Below are 18,224 nucleotides of genomic sequence, written 5' to 3'. Positions count from 1 at the left end.
AGGTTGGGATGGGTTGGTAACTAAGTTAGAAATATGTTGTCTTAATGATGGCCTGGATATGTGGTTAGAAGCTCATCTTGGGGTCAAGTACATACCAAGGTTATGAACAGTCTGGTTCAGTGGTCAGGAATAGGGTTGGAGTTGGTGGATAGGAAACAGATTTTCTGGCTGTAATAGCACCCTCTTGTGGCCATTTGTGCATGTATGTATATAAGCAAACTGGAAGAAACCAGTTCAGTGGGTACTTCACTTTCATGTGGCATACAGCCTGTTATGTTCTTCAAAGATATTACACTCTGGCAATGAGGCGGGATTGTGGATTCCCTAGCTGAACAAATTTGGGTTGGAGAAGCTTCCAGCAAATAAGCAGAAGAATTGTGAAGCTTTCTTTTGCTGAGAAATAGGCTTAAAAATTCAGTCTTCGAGAAAAAGTTGTTTGTATACAAGGGTGGACTGACCTTCGAAGATGACTACATCAACAGTTACTAATAGGCGACTGGGAAAGTACAGCATTAAACAAGAGTCTTTTGGTGCATGTGAAACTCTTTCGAGTTATCAACAGTCACAGATTGCAACTCTTTCGAGTACAATCACAGTTCTTGGGTTCCGGGAATGGGACATGAACCCACAACCCTCTGATTCAAAGGCGAGGGTGCTATGAACTGAGCCACAGCTGACACCTCTTGGTGCATGTGAAGTGGTTCAAGATATTATTCACTGCTAATAGTATCCTTGATGATCATGATAATCCAGCTGTTAATCAGGCAGTGGGGGGGAAAGGAGAAGAGCAATATTGTTAATGGAAGCAGGCCCAGAAGTGTATGAATTGCTTAAGAATTTACTCACCCCAATAAAGCCAAAAGAGGTGCTACCATCAAACATTTTGTATAAGCTTGAGCTGTACCTACAATCCCAAGCCATTGAAGATTGCTGAAAGCTATCAGTTTGGAACAAGGAATCAGTTGCCCAGTGAGGACATTGGAGACTTTATTGAGGCTTTGAAACAGCTTGTAATTTTGGAGGAGTTCAAGAGGAAGCATTGCGGGGAAGATTTTTATGTGATTTTAAAAGTGAACACTTTCGCAGTAAGCTGCGGACACTGCCAAAGTTAACTTTTGACATAGCTTGTCAAACAGCATTGTCCATGATATGGCGGAACATGATTCAAGAGAAGGCAGAGTTAACAATCACCAGATATCTGTGAAGCAAGAAAGATGCAGCTGACTCAGCAGAAGGCCCCAGCAGTTAGTAGTAGCAGAGATACTAAAAAGCCCTTTACTGGTGCTTTGACCAACATTGAGCACAGAATTGTCCATTTGTGAAGGCAGAGTGCTGCAGCTGCAAGAAGGAAGGTCATCTTGCCAAGGCATGTCTAAAGAATGTAAACAGAGAAAACCCTGGCTGAAGGAAGTCGCAATTACTGCATATGGTTGTCAAACAGTGCCAGGTAGATGATGGGATGTTTGAGACCCATACGATCTGAAGCACAAGGAAGTCCAGTGGAAATTCGTAGAGCATCGTAGTCCAAGTAGCATTAATTGGATGGAGCTCCGGTAAACATGGAGGTTGACACGGGTGCATTAGCTAGCGTGATTCCCGAAAAGTCGAGTCAACATCAACTGGAGAAGTCACACATAGAATTACGAAGTTATGGAGGAAAGAAAATTCCCATAATTGGAAGTGTGCCCTTCCAGTCACATACAAAGAGCAATGTGCATAATTGCCCATCCTTGTGGTGAAGGCTGAAAAACCAGCCTTGTTAGGAAGAAACTGGTTAGCAGCACCTAAGTTAAATTGGAATGAGCTTTTTACATAGAAGTGATATTCACAACTCAAGACGACATGATCACCAAGTACCCTCAGGTGTTTAGTGAAACTGGTAAACTGATTCAAGGATATAAGATCAACATACAGGTTCAGAGGAATGCAAGGTCAGTTTAGAGCAAGAGCTGAAAAGGCTTCAGACTGAGAATATCTCTAGAATACTACAGAGTAATTGGACCACTCCCATAATGGTAGTGCTAAAGTCAAATGGCAGTGTAAGAAGGAAGGTCATCTTGCCAAGGCATGTCTAAAGAATGTAAACAGAGAAAACCTTGGCTGAAGGAAGTCACAATTATAAGGTAACTGTAAATCAGGTATTAGAATGTAATCCACCCGATACTTTGCCAAGTGTAAAGGACCTGTTCACCATATTGTCAGGAGGCCAGGTTTTTTCAAAGTTAGATCTGAAAAATGCCTATCTGCAACTTGAGTTGGATGATGAGTCTAAGTCATATTTGACTATTAATACACACATGGGTCCTTTTCAGTTTCATAGACTCCCATTTGGTATTTGTTCAGCCCCTGGAATTTTTCAAGGGGTAACGAATGTAATTTTTCAAGAAATTCTGGGCGTAGTGTGCTATTTGGATGACATCCTTATTTCAGCTCCAAACAGACAGGCCCATGATGACAGTGTGAATAAGGTGCCCCACCGTTTGGAAAAGCATGGAGTTTGGGCAAAGGCACACGAATGCGAAATGTTTCAAAACTCTGTAGAGTATTTGGATCATAGAATAGACAAAGATGGGTTACATCATATCAACAGTAAGGTTCAAGGAATAGGAAATGCGCCACACCCTCAAAATATTTCTGGGAATAGATTTTTTTTGGGCTTAGTGAATTACTGTGGTAAATTCATACCAAATTTGGTAACCTTATTGCATCTATTGAATGAAGTCTTGAGGAAGGGTAAACAAAAACAGAATTACCTGGAAAAACTCAGCAGGTCTGGCAGCATCGGTGGAGAAGAAATCAGTTAACATTTCGAGTCTTCATGACCCTTTGGCAGAACTGAGTATAGTTAGGAGAAAGGCGAAATATAAGCTGGTCTAAGGTGGGGGGGCGGGGGGAGAGAGAAGTTGAGGGTGTGGTGATTGTAGAGATAAGCAAGCAGTGATAGGAGCAGATAATCAAAAGATGTCACAGACAAAAGGATCAAAGAGGTGTTGAAGGTGGTGATATTGTCTAAGAAAAGTGCTAATTAAGAATGGAAGACAGGATACTCAAGGTACAGCTCTAGTGGGGGAGGATGCGCAGGATATGGACCGGATTCTCTCAGTTCCTTCGCCTCCGTCGCATCTGTTCTGATGACGCTACCTTCAAAAACAGCTCCTCTGACATGTCCTCCTTCTTCCTTAACCGAGGTTTTCCACCCACGGTCGTTGACAGGGCCCTCAACTGTGTCCGGCCCATATCCTGCGCATCCTCCCTCATGCCTTCTCCTCCTTCCCAGAAACATGATAGGGTCCCCCTTGTCCTCACTTATCACCCCACCAGCCTCCGCATTCAAAGGATCATCCTCCGCCATTTCCGCCAACTCCAGCATGATGCCACCACCAAACACATCTTCCCTTCACCCCCCCTGATGGCATTCCGTAGGGATCGTTCCCTCCGGGACACCCTGGTCCACTCCTCCATCACCCCCTACTCCTCAACCCCCACCTATGGCACCTCCCCATGCCCACGCAGAAGATGCAACACCTGCCCCTTCACTTCCTCTCTCCTCACCGTCCAAGGGCCCAAACACTCCTTTCAAGTGAAGCAGCATTTCACCTGCATTTCCCCTAACTTAGTCTACTGCATTCGTTGCTCCCAATGCGGTCTCCTCTACATTGGAGAGACCAAACGCAAACTGGACGACCGCTTTGCAGAACACCTGCGGTCTGTCCGCAAGAAAGACCCAAACCTCCCTGTCGCTTGCCATTTTAACACTCCACCCTGTTCTCTTGCCCACATGTCTGTCCTTGGCTTGCTGCATTGTTCCAGTGAAGCCCAACGCAAACTGGAGGAACAGCACCTCATCTTCCGACTAGGCACTTTACAGCCTTCCAGGCTGAATATTGAATTAATAACTTTAGATCTTAAACTCCCCCTCCCCCCATCCCCACCCCGTTTCTCCCCCCTCCCTTTTTTTTCAATAATTTATATAGATTCTTCTTTTCCCACCTATTTCCATTATTTTTAAATCTAAAACTAAAACTTTGTTAGTCTTTCCACCCCACCCCCACTAGAGCTGTACCTTGAGTATCCTGTCTTCCATTCTTAATTAGCACTTTTCTTAGACAATATCACCACCTTCAACACCTCTTTGATCCTTTTGTCTGTGACATCTTTTGATTATCTGCTCCTATCACTGCTTGCTTATCTCCACAATCACCACACCCTCAACTTCTCTCTCCCCCTGCCCCCCCCCACCTTAGACCAGCTTATATTTCGCCTTTCTCCTAACTATACTCAGTTCTGCCGAAGGGTCATGAAGACTCGAAACGTTAACTGATTTCTTCTCCACCGATGCTGCCAGACCTGCTGAGTTTTTCCAGGTAATTCTGTTTTTGTTTTGGATTTCCAGCATCCGCAGTAGCTTTCAGCTTTTTGTTTTTATCTTGAGGAAGGGTGTTCAATGGAATTGGCCAGGAGAGTGTGACAAGGCATTCAAGTTGTGTAAATGTCAATTGGTAAATGGTACAATGCTTGTACATCACAATGTATCCAAAAAGGTTAAGCTAGCAAGTGATGCCTCTCCATACGGATTAGGTGTTGTGATCTTTCATGTGTTGGGTAATGGTGAGGGCAGACTGATTGCATTTGTTTCACTGAGGTGCCAGTGAGCGAAATTATGTTCAGATAGAAGATTTCATAAAGACCTTTATGGTCATAATTTCACAGTGAAAACTAATCATAAGCCACTGATGGCTATTTTGAGTCCAAAGTCTCCAGTACCCATTTGCTGCAGCCTGACTGCAGAGATAGGCTTTGATTTTATCTGCTGATCAGTATGACATTTAGTACAGATGATCAGAAGATAATAGTAATGCCGCTGCGATGTCTAGATTACCATCCTTATCTGAGGTAGAGTCCAACAGGGATGGTGTATTTTTCTGTTCGCATATAGATGAATTGTCAGCAGATGACATTGGTAGCAACAACTGACAGGGACCCTGTATTGGTAAGAGTCATGATATATCGCAAATGGGTGGCCATCACAGATACTGAATTTAGAAATCAGGCCATTTTTTATGCGTAAGAATTAGCTGTCAGTTGATAAAGGTTGTGTTTTGTGGGGAGCCAGAGTTGTAATTCCTGAAAGGTACAGATTGCAGTTGCTATGTGATCTTTTTGATCAATACTTGGGGATGAGCTTGACAAGGTGTCTAATGAGGAGTTATCTTTGGTGGCCAGGGTTAGATAAGGACGTAGAAGACACAGTGAAATAGTGTAGAGCATGTCAAGCAGCAGAAAAAATGCCGCCATCTGTACCTTTGCAACCATGGAAATGGCAAGATAGAGTGTGGCAGAAGCTGCACAGAGATTTTGCAGCATTTGAAAGACAACAGATATTCATTGTGATAGATAGCCATTCAAAGTGGGTAGAGGGGTATCCAGTGAATTGAACAACAGCTCGCAAAACTCCAGATATTTTGAGTTTATTTGCTGCTAATGGGTTCCCAGAGGAAATTGTGTCTGATAACAGACCTCAGTTTTGTTCAGAAAAGTTTGTAAAATTCATGAAAATGAATGGGTAAAACACACTAGAGTTCGACTGTATTTTCCTGCTTCAAATAAAGCAGCAGAGCACACAGTACAAATTGTTAAGAACCATCTTCTTAAGCAAATGCTAGATACAAATTGGAAGAAATGTCAGTTGTCACTGAATCACAAACTGCTGAACTTTTTGTTTATTTACCGTAACATCTCAAACTACTACTGGCAGAACACCAGCTGAATTGTTTCTGAGAAGACAGCCTGGAACGAGGTTTTCATGGCTGAAGTCATATTTAGCAGTCAGTAGAAGCCAACAGTCCAGACAAAAGGAGAATTATGATAGGGGTAGTGTGAGAGAAAGAAGTCTGAAGTTGAACCAAGTTAAGGTGAAAGATCACCTCACAAGTGGTTGAAGTGATAACCAGGAAGAGTCGTAAAAATCTGTAGTCCTCGTACATACTTGGTCAAGATGTTTGGTAGTGGAAAGGTTAGGTTTGTACATTTGGATCAGAAAGCGGCGGAGGCTGGCTCATTGAATTTATTCAAGGCAGGGTTAGACAGATTTTTGATCGACAAGGGAGTCAAGGGTTATGGGGGGGCAGATGACAAAGTGGAGTTGAGACAGCAACTAGATCAGTCATGAATCAGTCATTGAATGGTGGAGCAGGCTCGAAGGGCTGAATGGCCTACACCTGCTCCCAAGTCCTATGTTTTACCTTCAGAGGTTCATGAAGAAGAAAAAAGTTGGTAAGAATCAAATGAGTCTGATGAATTGGATGGTTGGGATGTGAGCAGAGCACCAACAATCAATCCAACACAAGTTGTGCCTGAAACTAGCTCAGATCCAAGTCAGAGTCAGACAGGCGGGTCTAATGAAGTGGAAATTTCAATTCAAGGTCGGGGCAAAATAAGTCCTCGCTGGAGAAAACTTCTCCTCAGACTCAGGCCCAGATAGGTTAAGGTCCTTTCCCAAGTTCCAATAGTTTGGGTCAGGAAAGGAGATATTCTCTTAGAATAAGAAACCAGTGATTAAGTTTGATTTGTACATAAATGAAAAACAAGAACTTTATATAATTTGTATGGAATTTTGAACATTTTTGTGTAACATTTTCATTAAGGAGGGAGAAGTGAAGTAGTATGCTCTTGTGGCCATTTGTGTATGTATGTCTTTGAGCAAACCAGAATAAACCAGTTCAGTTTGGTACTTGACTTCCATGTGGCACATAGTCTCTTTTGTCTTACACAAGTATTACAGGGGCATAGACAAAGATAATAGCTTTGGTATTCCCAATTATTTAGGTGGAAGAATTTTCTACTCATCCAGTACTGGATATCAGACAACTAGTGTGCCAAATCAGGGAAAGAGACGAATCAGGTTCAACAAGTCTCTGCTAATGGCCTCTTCCACCTTACATCATATCACCCAATCAACATAGTTTTCTACTCATTTCTCACTCATGTACATACCTAACTTCCCTTTAAATGCAACCATTCTATTTGTCTCAATCACCCCACATGATGGTGAGTTCCACATTCTAACCACTATGAGTAATGATGTTTCTCCTGAATTTCCTTGTTGAATTTATTACTATCTTTTTAAAGGCCCCTATGTTTGGATCCCAGATAAGTGGAAATGTTTGCTCCACATCTACCTTATTAAACTCCTTTATTATTTTAAAGATCCCTATCAGGTCACTTCTCAGCCTTATCTATTCTAAAGAAACAAGCCCCAGCCTGGTCAGTCTTCCCTGATAGTTCTAACCTCTCGTTTCTGCTCTCATCCTTGTAAATCTTTATTGCATCTTCTCCGATGCCTCTAAATTCTTTTATTAATAGGGAAACCTGAGCTATTTGAAGTCTAACCAAGTTTCTATATAAGTTTACCTTAACTTCTCTGCTTTTGGATTCTAGTTCTCTAGCAATAAACTCCACAGCATTCCATTTTGTATGGCTCTGTTAACCTGTGTGGCTACATTTAATGATTTGTGAAACTGTAGCCCTAAATCCTTTTAGGTTATTACCTCAGTAATGAACATGACTGGTGTGAAACTTGCTGTTATTGTCACTTCAGGGTTATTTTGGGAAGCTCTGTATTCTTAAGTAACAAAATCTGGAGTCAATACTCCTTCAGGGAAAAACAGAAAGGACCATACACATGACAAATCATGAAGCAGAATTAGTACCGACCTGCACGTGAAAGTTTGACCTTGGCATCGGTCTTGGATGGTCTTGCAAGTGTTCGATCCTCCTGGGCAGCACCCACTCGCTCACTAACCCCTGAGAGAAGATTGAGAATATTATTATTCACATATATATGTGCTGTGACCATGTCAATCCATTGTAATTATATTGTTCCTGCTTAGTTACTCCATAACCGTCTATTTCTGACTAAGCCTTGGGCACAAAATTAATCAGACAGTAACAACAACTTGCATTTATATAGAATTTTTATTGTAGTAAACCAGCCCAACTAGAATTTTATATAGCACTTTTAAAGTAGTAACATGGCCAAAGGCACTTCATGGGAGAGTTGTCAGACAAACTTTGATACTGAACCACATAAGGAGGTATTAGGGCAGATAACCAAAGAATTTATAGAGGTTTAAGGAAGGAATTTCAGAGCTTATGGCCTGGAGAACTGAAAACACAACTGGTAATGAAAGGGGGGCAGAGATGGAGAGTGTAGTGTGGTGAAGCTAATTAGAGATTGACAAAGCCACGCATCTACTGAAACATATCCGTGCTGTTTTGGCTTGTCGTAAATCATAGAATCATAGAATAGTTACAGCATGGAAGGAGACCATTTGACCCATCGTGTCTGTCCTAGCCCACTGAAGGAGTAATTCACCTACTGCCAATGATCTATTAAAGTGAGATTCACTTAAATTAAAGATTAGCCCCCTTCCCTCTCACAATGGGAATGTTGATGGTCAGCTTGACCACAATGTGACATGCAGCAACAAAAATCAAACTGTGTTTTTCCACTATCACCCCCTCATCACAGCTATACTGCTCAAGGCAAGGTATGACCATGGGAGTAAAAGGACTATCACACTGGCCTCAACACTGGTTTTTCTTCAGTCCCTTACAGCAATTGACCATACAGGGTCACGGGCAGCAGGACTGTGTGTGGGCCTCAGAAACCATGGACAGAGAAACGAAGTTATCTTCAGGAATAACCAATGAATAAAGTTTCAAATAAGTCAATGTCCCAACTCTGGTCAGCAACAATAGCCAAAATTGCTGGGAGATGTGAAAAGTTTTTCAATCCAACTAGTAATTACAAGCATTGACCTTGCAATAAACAGTCAATCTGTACTGCATTCAGATTTGCTCTCCACTTACTGCAAACTTTATTTGTCCGTTACACAGTGCAAACAGTGTATCGAGAAAACAATAGAAACACAGAGGAAACATACACCATCTCAGTATGTGTGACAGTGTAAAGGCGGCGGGAATATTCCGTCCTTTACTATGTGTGTGCGTCAGTGACAGCGTAAACACAGTGCGAAGGTTCCCTCTCTCACTGAGTGTGTGTGACAGTGTAAACACACTGGGAAGGTTCTCTCTCTCTCTCTCACTGAGTGTGTGTCACAGTGTAAACACAGTGGGAAGGTTCCCTCTCTTACTGAGTGTGTGTGACAGTGTAAACACACTGGGAAGGTTCTCTCTCTCACTGAGTGTGTGTCACAGTGTAAACACAGTAGGAAGGTTCCCTCTCTCACTGAGTGTGTGTGACAGTGAAAAGCCTCCCTCACAATAAGTGGTTGTAGTGGAAGAATTAACTCAGCTTGGCCTTTTGGTTCAAGTTGGTCTATTTTCAAGACAGCTCCTCAGTGCTGCTGACTTCCAAGTAAATTCCACTGAAGGTGTTCCGGCTGTATCTTTTTTGTTGTTTAGATGGGATAATCAATGCCCATCACCTGTTTAACTAGCAATTGGCTTTAGCAAGGTGATTGCCATGCTGTGTGATTACTTACTCCCAGCTGTGGCTCAGTTCATAGCACCCTCGCCTTTGAATCAGAGGGTTGTGGGTTCATGTCCCACTCCCGGAAACCAAGAACTGTGATTGTACTCAAAAGAGTTGCAATCTGTGACTGTTGATAACTCGAAAGAGTTTGATAGGAAGGTTATTTTTCTCACATTCCATCTCTCCCACACAGTATTAAGGTTCCCTCTCTCACTGAGTGTGTGTGACAGTGTAAACACAGTGGGAAGGTTCCCTCTCTCACTGTGTGTGTGTGTGACAGTGTAAACACAGTGGGAAGGTTCCCTCTCTCACTGAGTGTGTGTGACAGTGTAAACACAGTGGGAAGGTTCTCTCTCTCACTGAGTGTGTGTGACAGTGTAAACACAGTGGGAAGGTTCTCTCTCTCACTGAGTGTGTGTGACAGTGTAAACACAGTGGGAAGGTTCCCTCTCTCACTGAGTGTGTGTGACAGTGTAAACACAGTGGGAAGGTTCCCTCTCTCACTGAGTGTGTGTGACAGTGTAAACACAGTGGGAAGGTTCCCTCTCTCACTGAGTGTGTGTGACAGTGTAAACACAGTGGGAAGGTTCTCTCTCTCTCACTGTGTGTGTGACAGTGTAAACACAGTGGGAAGGTTCCCTCTCTCACTGAGTGTGTGTGACAGTGTAAACACAGTGGGAAGGTTCCCTCTCTCACTGAGTGTGTGTGACAGTGTAAACACAGTGGGAAGGTTCTCTCTCTCACTGAGTGTGTGTGGCAGTGTAAACACAGTGGGAAGGTTCCCTCTCTCACTGAGTGTGTGTGACAGTGTAAACACAGTGGAAAGGTTCCCTCTCTCCCTGTGTGTGACAGTGTAAACACAGTGGAGAGGTTCCCTCTCTCCCTGTGTGTGACAGTGTAAACACAGTGGAAAGGTTTCCTCTCTCACTGTGTGTGACAGTGTAACATTGGAAAGGTTCCCTCTCTCCCTGTGTGTGACAGTGTAAACACAGTGGTAAGGTTCCCTCTCTCCCTGTGTGTGACAGTGTAACACTGGAAAGGTTCCCTCTCTCACTGTGTGACAGTGTAACATTGGAAAGGTTCCCTCTCTCCCTGTGTGTGACAGTGTAAACACAGTGGTAAGGTTCCCTCTCTCACTGTGTGTGACAGTGTAACACTGGAAAGGTTCCCTCTCTCCGTGTGTGTGACAGTGTAAACACAGTGGGAAGGTTCCCTCTCTCACTGTGTGACAGTGTAACACTGGAAAGGTTCCCTCTCTCCGTGTGTGTGACAGTGTAAACACAATGGGAAGGTTCCCTCTCTCACAGCAGGAACATTCTCTCTCTCATTGTGTGTGTGAGACTTTGAAGGAATGTGTTATTGGTGAGATGCTATAAATCTGTTTATTTCCATTTCAGAGTCAGAGCTGCTTATTAGATCTTCCTCCTCCTTTGTCAATAATATATTCCTTGTCTTATTTGATTGTGCTGCCCACTTTAAAACCAACCAGTTATCCTGTTACTCAGCCTGGAGCATGTGGATAATGCCTTTCACCACCTTTGAACATCCCAAAGCAGCTCAATATTTTTGAAATGCAGTCAGTCTTGAAGTGTGACACCAAACTTGAACGCAGCAAGGCCCAAAAACACCAAGTGATAATCGTTATGTAACCTACTTTTCGGTGTAGGTTGAAATATAAGTATTGGGAGAAATCGTGTCAAAACTATTCCTGACTAGAAGGGGTCAATGCAGAATTCCCCCCACCAACCATGCAAGTAAGTGACTGGGATTGATTTTATACATGTTATTTATACTATGTAACCATCCTCCATGCACATCATTTTTCTGGATTAACAACCCTGCTTTTATCAAGAGACTTTGCTGCAGTTTAATCCATGAGTTCTGTTTGCTGTAGTTCATAGCGCCTCTGTTTTAAATAGTCTCTGCTGATCAATTAGAGGCTGTTTGTTGTAACTCCCACCCCGCCGTCATATCATTGACTGTCAAAGTGGTATCGATAGACAATTCATCCTTATTGGCTCCTTCTGCCCAGTAGCTCTCTCTCTCTCTCCCTCATACCACTGAGCTTACCTGCGCCCTTTTTATCCTGAATGGGAGTCATGTAGCCATCCTCATCCAGCTCACCCCTCTGCCCACGCTCTAACAGGAAGACTGTGGGGTCTGCGCTGTATCGCTGGGTGGCGCTGTCCTCCCGCGGGCGTGGTGGTTGCTTCCTCAGTGTGCCGTTACAACACACATCGTCAAACACCTCCAGCGATGAGGCTGCACCCTGATCTTCCAGCGGGGTGGAGCCAGCACAGGTGGGTGTCCGGCTGTGCAGGGCCAGCCCTTCCTCTGGCCCGAAGATCCCATCACGATACACAAACTGATTCTGTCACAACAAAGGAAAACAATGTAAGCAGCTTGCATTTATATTGCACTTATAACGTAGTAAAATGTCACAAAGGATGACTTTGGTCAAAAAGGTAGGCTTTAAGGAGTATTTGAGGACATCATTCAGTCCTTTGTGCTTGTTTCAATTAGATGATAGCTGTTCTGTATCTGAACTGCAATTATTCACTATGGTTCCATAAATTTTAACCCCGTGCCTACAAAAATCTATCAAACTCTTTTGAAATTTTCAATTGACCCTCCGGCTCAACAGTTTTTTTCTGGGGATAGGATTGCAGATTTCCATTATCCTTTGTGTGAAAATGTGCTTCCTGTCATCAGCCCTGAACTCTAATTCTAATGTTATGCCCCTTGTTCCAGGTTCCCTGAGCAGAACAAATAGTTTCTCCCCAACAACCCTTTCACAAGAGAGAGAAGTGGAAAGGTTTATGGACACCAGTGTGATCCATGACAACCACATCTGTAGTAAGTGTCTGTAGCTCGAGGGAGTTCTGCTCAAAGTTGGTGAGCTGGAGCCTGGGCTTCAGACACTGCGATGCATCAAGCAGGGGGAAAGTTACCTGGACACTTTATTCCCAGAGGCAGCCGTACCCCTTAGGCTAGGTACTTTGGTTTTGGTCCATGGTCAGGGATGGTGGGTGATTGAGATATGGGGATCCAGGAGGAAGCACGGGAGGAGTCCCAGCCCCTCCAGCGTTCAATAGGTTTGAGGTTCTTGCAGCTTGTGTGGATGAGAGTAGGAACTGCAGGAAGGTTGAACAAACTGACCACGGTATTGTGGTACAGGAGGCCATTCAACTGGGGGGGCGGTAAAGAGGAATGTAGTAGTAATAGGGGACACTACAGTTAGGGTGATAGACACTGTTCTCTGCAGCCAAAAGCGTGAGTACAAAAAGCTGTGTTGCAGGCCTGGTGCCAGGGTTAAGGACGTCTCCTCAGGGCTGGAGAGAAACTTGGATTGGGAGTTGAAGGATCCAGCTGTTATGGCCAAGTGGGTACTAATGACACAGGTAAGTCTAAGAAAGAGGTTCTGCTGAGGGAGTATGAGAGGCTAGCGGCCAAATTAAAATTCAGAACCACAAATCTCTGGATTACTACCTGGGCAATGAACAAACTGGCATACGGTAAATAAGATTAGCGAGTTGAATGATTGGTGTGGGAGAAATGGGTTTTGATTCATGGAGCACTGGCACCAGTACTTTGGGAAAGAGGGAGCTGTACCGTTGGGACTGCCTTCCCTTGAACCACGTTGGGACCAGTGTCTTGGAAAATCATATAACTAGGGCAGTAGAGAGGGTTTTAAACTAAATAGTCAGGGAGAGAGTTCACATAGGAGAAATTTAGAAAGTTAAATGAGAAAGGACAAGGTATAGTACAGGTGGGGAATAATAACCAGAGTGAGACAGGAAGGGCCAGACCATACAAACATAAGAGTGCACCAGCAAATAGGGTCAGAGTAGGGAAAAGCAGTAAAGAGACGGAATGTAACGCTCTTTATCTGAATGCATGCAGCATTCATAACAAGATGGAAAAATTGATAACACAAATTGAAATAAATAGGTATAATATGAAAACCGTTACTGAGATTTGGTTGCAAGGTGACCAAGGTTTGAAACTGAATACTGAACAGATTTGAAATTTCAGAAGGATAGTAGGAAAGGAAAAGGAGGTGGGGTAGCTCCTCTAAAAAGGATGAGATCAGCACAGGAGTGAGATGATCTTGGCTTAGAAGATCAAGATGTAGAATCAGTTTGCGTGGAAATAAGAAATAGCAAAGCAAAAAAGTAGCTAGTGGCAGTAGTTTACAGGCCCCTGACAGTAGCTACAATCAGGGCTAAGTATAAATCAGGAAATAATGGAGGCTTGTAGGAGGTACTGCAATTAACGTCAGTGATTTTAATCTTCATATAGATTACATGAATCAAATTGGCAAATTAGCCTCGAAGAGGAGTTCAAATAGTGTTTTTGATACAGTTTCTTAGAACAATACATTCTGAAACCAACCACAAAACAAGCTATTTTAGACCTGGTAATGTGCAATGATACAGGATTAATTAATAAGCTCATAATAAAGGATCCTCCAGGCAAGAGTGATCATAATATGATGGAATTTTACATTCAGTTTGTGGGTGAGAAACTTGACTCTGAAACAAATGTCTTAAACTTAAACAAAGACAATTACAAAGGTGTGAAGACAGAGTTCGCTACAATGGATTTTGAAAATAGGTTAAAAGGTAAGATGGCAGAGAGGCAGTGACAGACATTTAAGGAGATATTTTAGAACTCTCAAGAAAGATATAATCCATTGTGAAGGAAATATGCTGTGAGAAGGATGCACCATCTGTGGCTAACTAAGGAAGTTAAGAATGGTATCAAACTGAAAGAAAAGACATACAATGCTGTGAAGATTAGCGATAGTCTTGAAGATTGGGAAAATTTTAGAAACTAGCAAAGGATGACTAAAAAATAAAGAGAGAATAATTAAAACATGAGAGTAAACCAGCAAGAAATAAAACTAAAAGTCAGTAAGACTTTCTACAAGGATATAAAAAGGAAGAGAGAAGCCAAGTGAACATTGGTCCCTTAGAGGAATTAATAATGGGAAATGAGAAAATAGCAGAGGCTTTGAACAAGTGTTTGTAATCTGTCTTCATGGTAGATGATACAAAAAGCATCCCAATACTAATAGTAGAAAATCAAGAGGGAAAACAGAGAGAGGAATGTAAAACAATCACTATCTCTAGAGAAAAAGTATTAGGAAAACTAATGACAAGTCCAGTGAACCTGATAGCTTGTATCCTAGGATCTTAAAAAAGGTAGCTACAGAGATAGTGGATGCATTGATTACAATCTTCCAAAATTCCCTAGATTCTGGAAAGGTTCCAGTGGATTGGAAAACCGCAAACATAATACCTCTATTCAAGAAAGGAAGGAGACGGAAAACAGGCAACTAAGGGCAGGATTTTTAGGTCGGTGGTGGGCGTGATCGGCGGGTCTGGGATTGGCCAGGGAACGGACCGCCGACCGCGATCAGCCCCCAACCGCGAATTCACACTGGTTGGCCAATTAAAGGCCAGCCAGTGTGAAGTGGGCGTGGAAAGCTCAGCGCTGCCGGGGTGGGGACAGCAGGAGGGCGAGTGCTGAAGTCAGCACAGGCGTAGGCAAGTGCTCACAGAAAGTTCCCTGAAGGCAGAGAGCCTCCTCAGGGAGCTGAAGACCTGAACAACCTAAAATAAAGGTTACAGAAACCAGAAAAAAGTGTCCAAGCTTCATAATCAGTCACCTTAAAATGGAGGTAATGAAAATGTTGTCCACAGAAATTTATTTTAATTTTAATTGATCACAGAAGCCTCATCCCGCCCGTGGATGAGGTTTCATGAAAAGTGGAAAGGCTGCCTGGCGATTCGCCCACCTGCCAACCGTAATGTTGGACAGGCAACGAAAAACCTCTGTTAATTGCGACATTAATGGGTTAATTACCCTCTTAGTTATCAGCAGGGGCGCTTCCCAGGTTAGCATGTGCCCGCTGACTGAAATATCGCACGAGTGCGCGATGACGCCGGGACACTCGCCTGACATCACCATCGCTATTTTACGCTTGAGCAGGTCGGGCGCGCGCTCGCCCATTCAACGAAAAATTATGCCCTATGGGCTAGTTAGCCTTATATCTGGGAATTTGGTCATTGGGAAAATGCTGGAATCCAATATTAAGGAAGTAGTAGCAGGCCATTTAGAAAATCAAAATCCGATCAAGCAGAGTCAATATGGTTTTACGAAAGAGAAATCGCGTTCGACAAATTTATTCAAGTTCTTTGAAGATATAACAAGGAGTGTGAATAAAGGGGAACCAGTAGATGTAGTGTATTTGGATTTCCCAAAGACATTTGATAAGGTGCCACACAAAAAGGTTACAACACAAGGTAAGAGCTCATTGTATTGGGGTTAATATATTAGAATGAATAGTCGATTGGCTAACTAACAGGAAACAGAGTCTAGATAAATGGGTCATTTTCAGGCTGGCAAACTGTAACCAGTTGAGTGCCACAGGGATCAGTCCTGGGGCCTCAACTAGTTACAATCTATATTAATGACTTGGATGAATGGGCTGAGTGTATTGTAGCGAAATTTGCTGAAGATACAAAGATAGATAGGAAAGCAAGTTTTGAGGAGGACAAAAAGAGTCTGTAAAAAGATATAGATGGGTTAAGTGAATGGGCAAAATTTGGCAGATGGAGTATAATATGGGAAAATGTGAAATTGTCCATAATGGTGGGAAGAAAAGTATTTAAAATGGAGAGAGACTGCAAGAATGCTGTGATAAAGAGGGATCTGCAGGTACAGCAAGTAATCAGGAAGGCAAATGGAATATTGGCCTTTATTTCAAGGGGGGGGTTGGAGTATAAACCAGGGCCATCTTGCTAGAACTGTACAGGGCATTGGTGAGACCACACCTGGAGTACTCTGTACAATGTTGGTCTCCTTACTTAGGGTGGGAAATATTTGCATTGGAGACAGCTCAGAGAAGGTTCACTAAGTGATTCCTGGGATGAAGGGTTTTCTCTTATGAGGAAAGGTTGAACAGGTTTGCCTATATTCATTGGAGTTTAGAAGAATTAGAGGTGATCTTATTGAAACATATAAGATTTTGAGGAGTTTGACAAGGTAGATGTTGAGAGGATGTTTCCTCTGGAGGGGGAATCTAGAATTGGGGACACAGTTTCAAAATAAGGGTCTTCCATTTAAGATGGAGCTAAGGAGGAATTTCTTCTCTCAGGAAGTTGTTAATCTTTGGAATTCCCTACCCTAGAGAGCAGTGGAAGCAGGGAGTTGAGGGTTAGAGAAGACAGGCAGAAAAGTTAAGGCCAAAATCATATCAGCCATGATTTTATTGAAGGGCAGGCTCAAGGGGCCAAATGGCCAACTCCTGCTCCTAATTCTTATGTTATGAAGGCATTCCTGACCTTAGAGCCTATTCAACTGAAGGCACAAGTGCTAATGTGGAGCGATGAATAATGGGGATGCGCAAGTGGCTGGAATTGGAGGAACACAAAGATTTCGAAGAATTGTATGGTTGGAGGAGGTTACAATGAAAATGAAGTTGTACTGATTAAACAACGCCATCCCTTGACCTCCTGAACTACCCTGAGAGTAAAATCGATAGCACTGTTCCACATAAAAGCCCAGCATTACGCAAAATCACAGTCAACAGATACACTCAGGATCAAAGTCTTCTCCAGTTCAAAATGCACAATGAATATAATGATGTAACACTTGATTAAAATGGGGCTGCTTATAGCAGCTGTTTTATGGAGCTGGAAGAAGTTTGCATTGGTGGGACTGGTGATAAGTGGAAGCAGGTGGGAATAATGTGATTGGCTGCCCCTGGTGAAAACAGCTAGAGCCTCTCGAGTTATCACTGTTGTGATCATTCTTAGCTGACAGAAATTACGCCAAATTCCTTCTCAATTGATGGAATAACTCCCTCTCATTTTCACATTTTAAAGTTGATGAAAGTGAAATTGGCTGGGGCTGGGCATGGTATTGGCTGTCTGAAATACTATATGCAATCAATGGAATTAAATACTGAATGGGTTTTCTTTTTCTTTCTTGGGATCTGGGTGTCGTTGGCAAGGGCTGCGTTTATTGAGAAGGTGGTGGTGTTGAAGTCCATGTGGTGTAGCTACACCACAGTGCTGTTAGGGAGGGAGTTCCAGAATTTTGACACAGTGACAGTGAGGAACGGCAATATATTTCCAAGTCAGGATGGTGAGTGGCTTAGAGGGGGACTTGCAGGTGGTGATGTTCCCATGTGTTTGTTGCCCTTGTCCTTCTAGGTGGTAGAGGTCGCAGGTTTGGAAGGGGCTGTTGAAGGAGAGTTGGCAAGAAGTGATTAATGGGCAGTTGATGACTTAGCCTGTTTTGCACCTCCTGACTTCTCAATTTCATCCGTCAATACCTTCCTACATCGAGGGGATTTTAACCCATGGTTAGAGGTCCACTACATTTGTCCACTTTAGAGCTGATGAGTTTGACATGCCAATGTTTTAACATTGAAAAGATGAGGAAAAGGCTCAGTTGCTAAATTTGCCTCCTGTCTGAGCCCTAACAGCTGAGAATGGTGCCAGTCTTGATCCACATCAGTGATTCTCCAAGTCTCGGTCACAGAGTGTTAGCAGATGGTTGCAGTGTAAATAAAGTGTAAAAGTTGAAATTCGGTGAGAGTGGGAATCCTTTGCCAAGTGTTGGGTGAGGTTATATCAAATTGAAAAACAAATCAAATTCCTGGGATGGCGGGACTGACATATAAAGCGAGATTGAGCCAGTTAGGATTATATTC

General features: G+C 43.0%; 1 protein-coding gene across 1 annotated transcript in view; it reads right to left on the bottom strand.

The window, feature by feature from the left end:
- LOC144686417 (receptor tyrosine-protein kinase erbB-4-like) overlaps window positions 1–18,224 on the bottom strand; it is a 974,945-nt gene that overhangs the window by 11,765 nt on the left and 944,956 nt on the right. The window contains exons 28-29 of the mRNA XM_078551583.1: window positions 11,567–11,867; window positions 7,714–7,803 (exon numbers count right to left, since the gene is read on the bottom strand). Coding sequence (XP_078407709.1) covers window positions 7,714–7,803; window positions 11,567–11,867 — 391 coding nt within the window. The remainder of the gene's footprint in view (window positions 1–7,713; window positions 7,804–11,566; window positions 11,868–18,224) is intronic.

The sequence above is a fragment of the Cetorhinus maximus genome, chromosome 11 (genome assembly GCF_964194155.1).
Source record: "Cetorhinus maximus chromosome 11, sCetMax3.hap1.1, whole genome shotgun sequence".
In the NCBI taxonomy this organism is placed as follows: Eukaryota; Metazoa; Chordata; class Chondrichthyes; order Lamniformes; family Cetorhinidae; genus Cetorhinus; species Cetorhinus maximus.
Note: the sequence above shows the minus strand (reverse complement) of the source record. Positions and strands in the feature narration are given on the sequence as shown.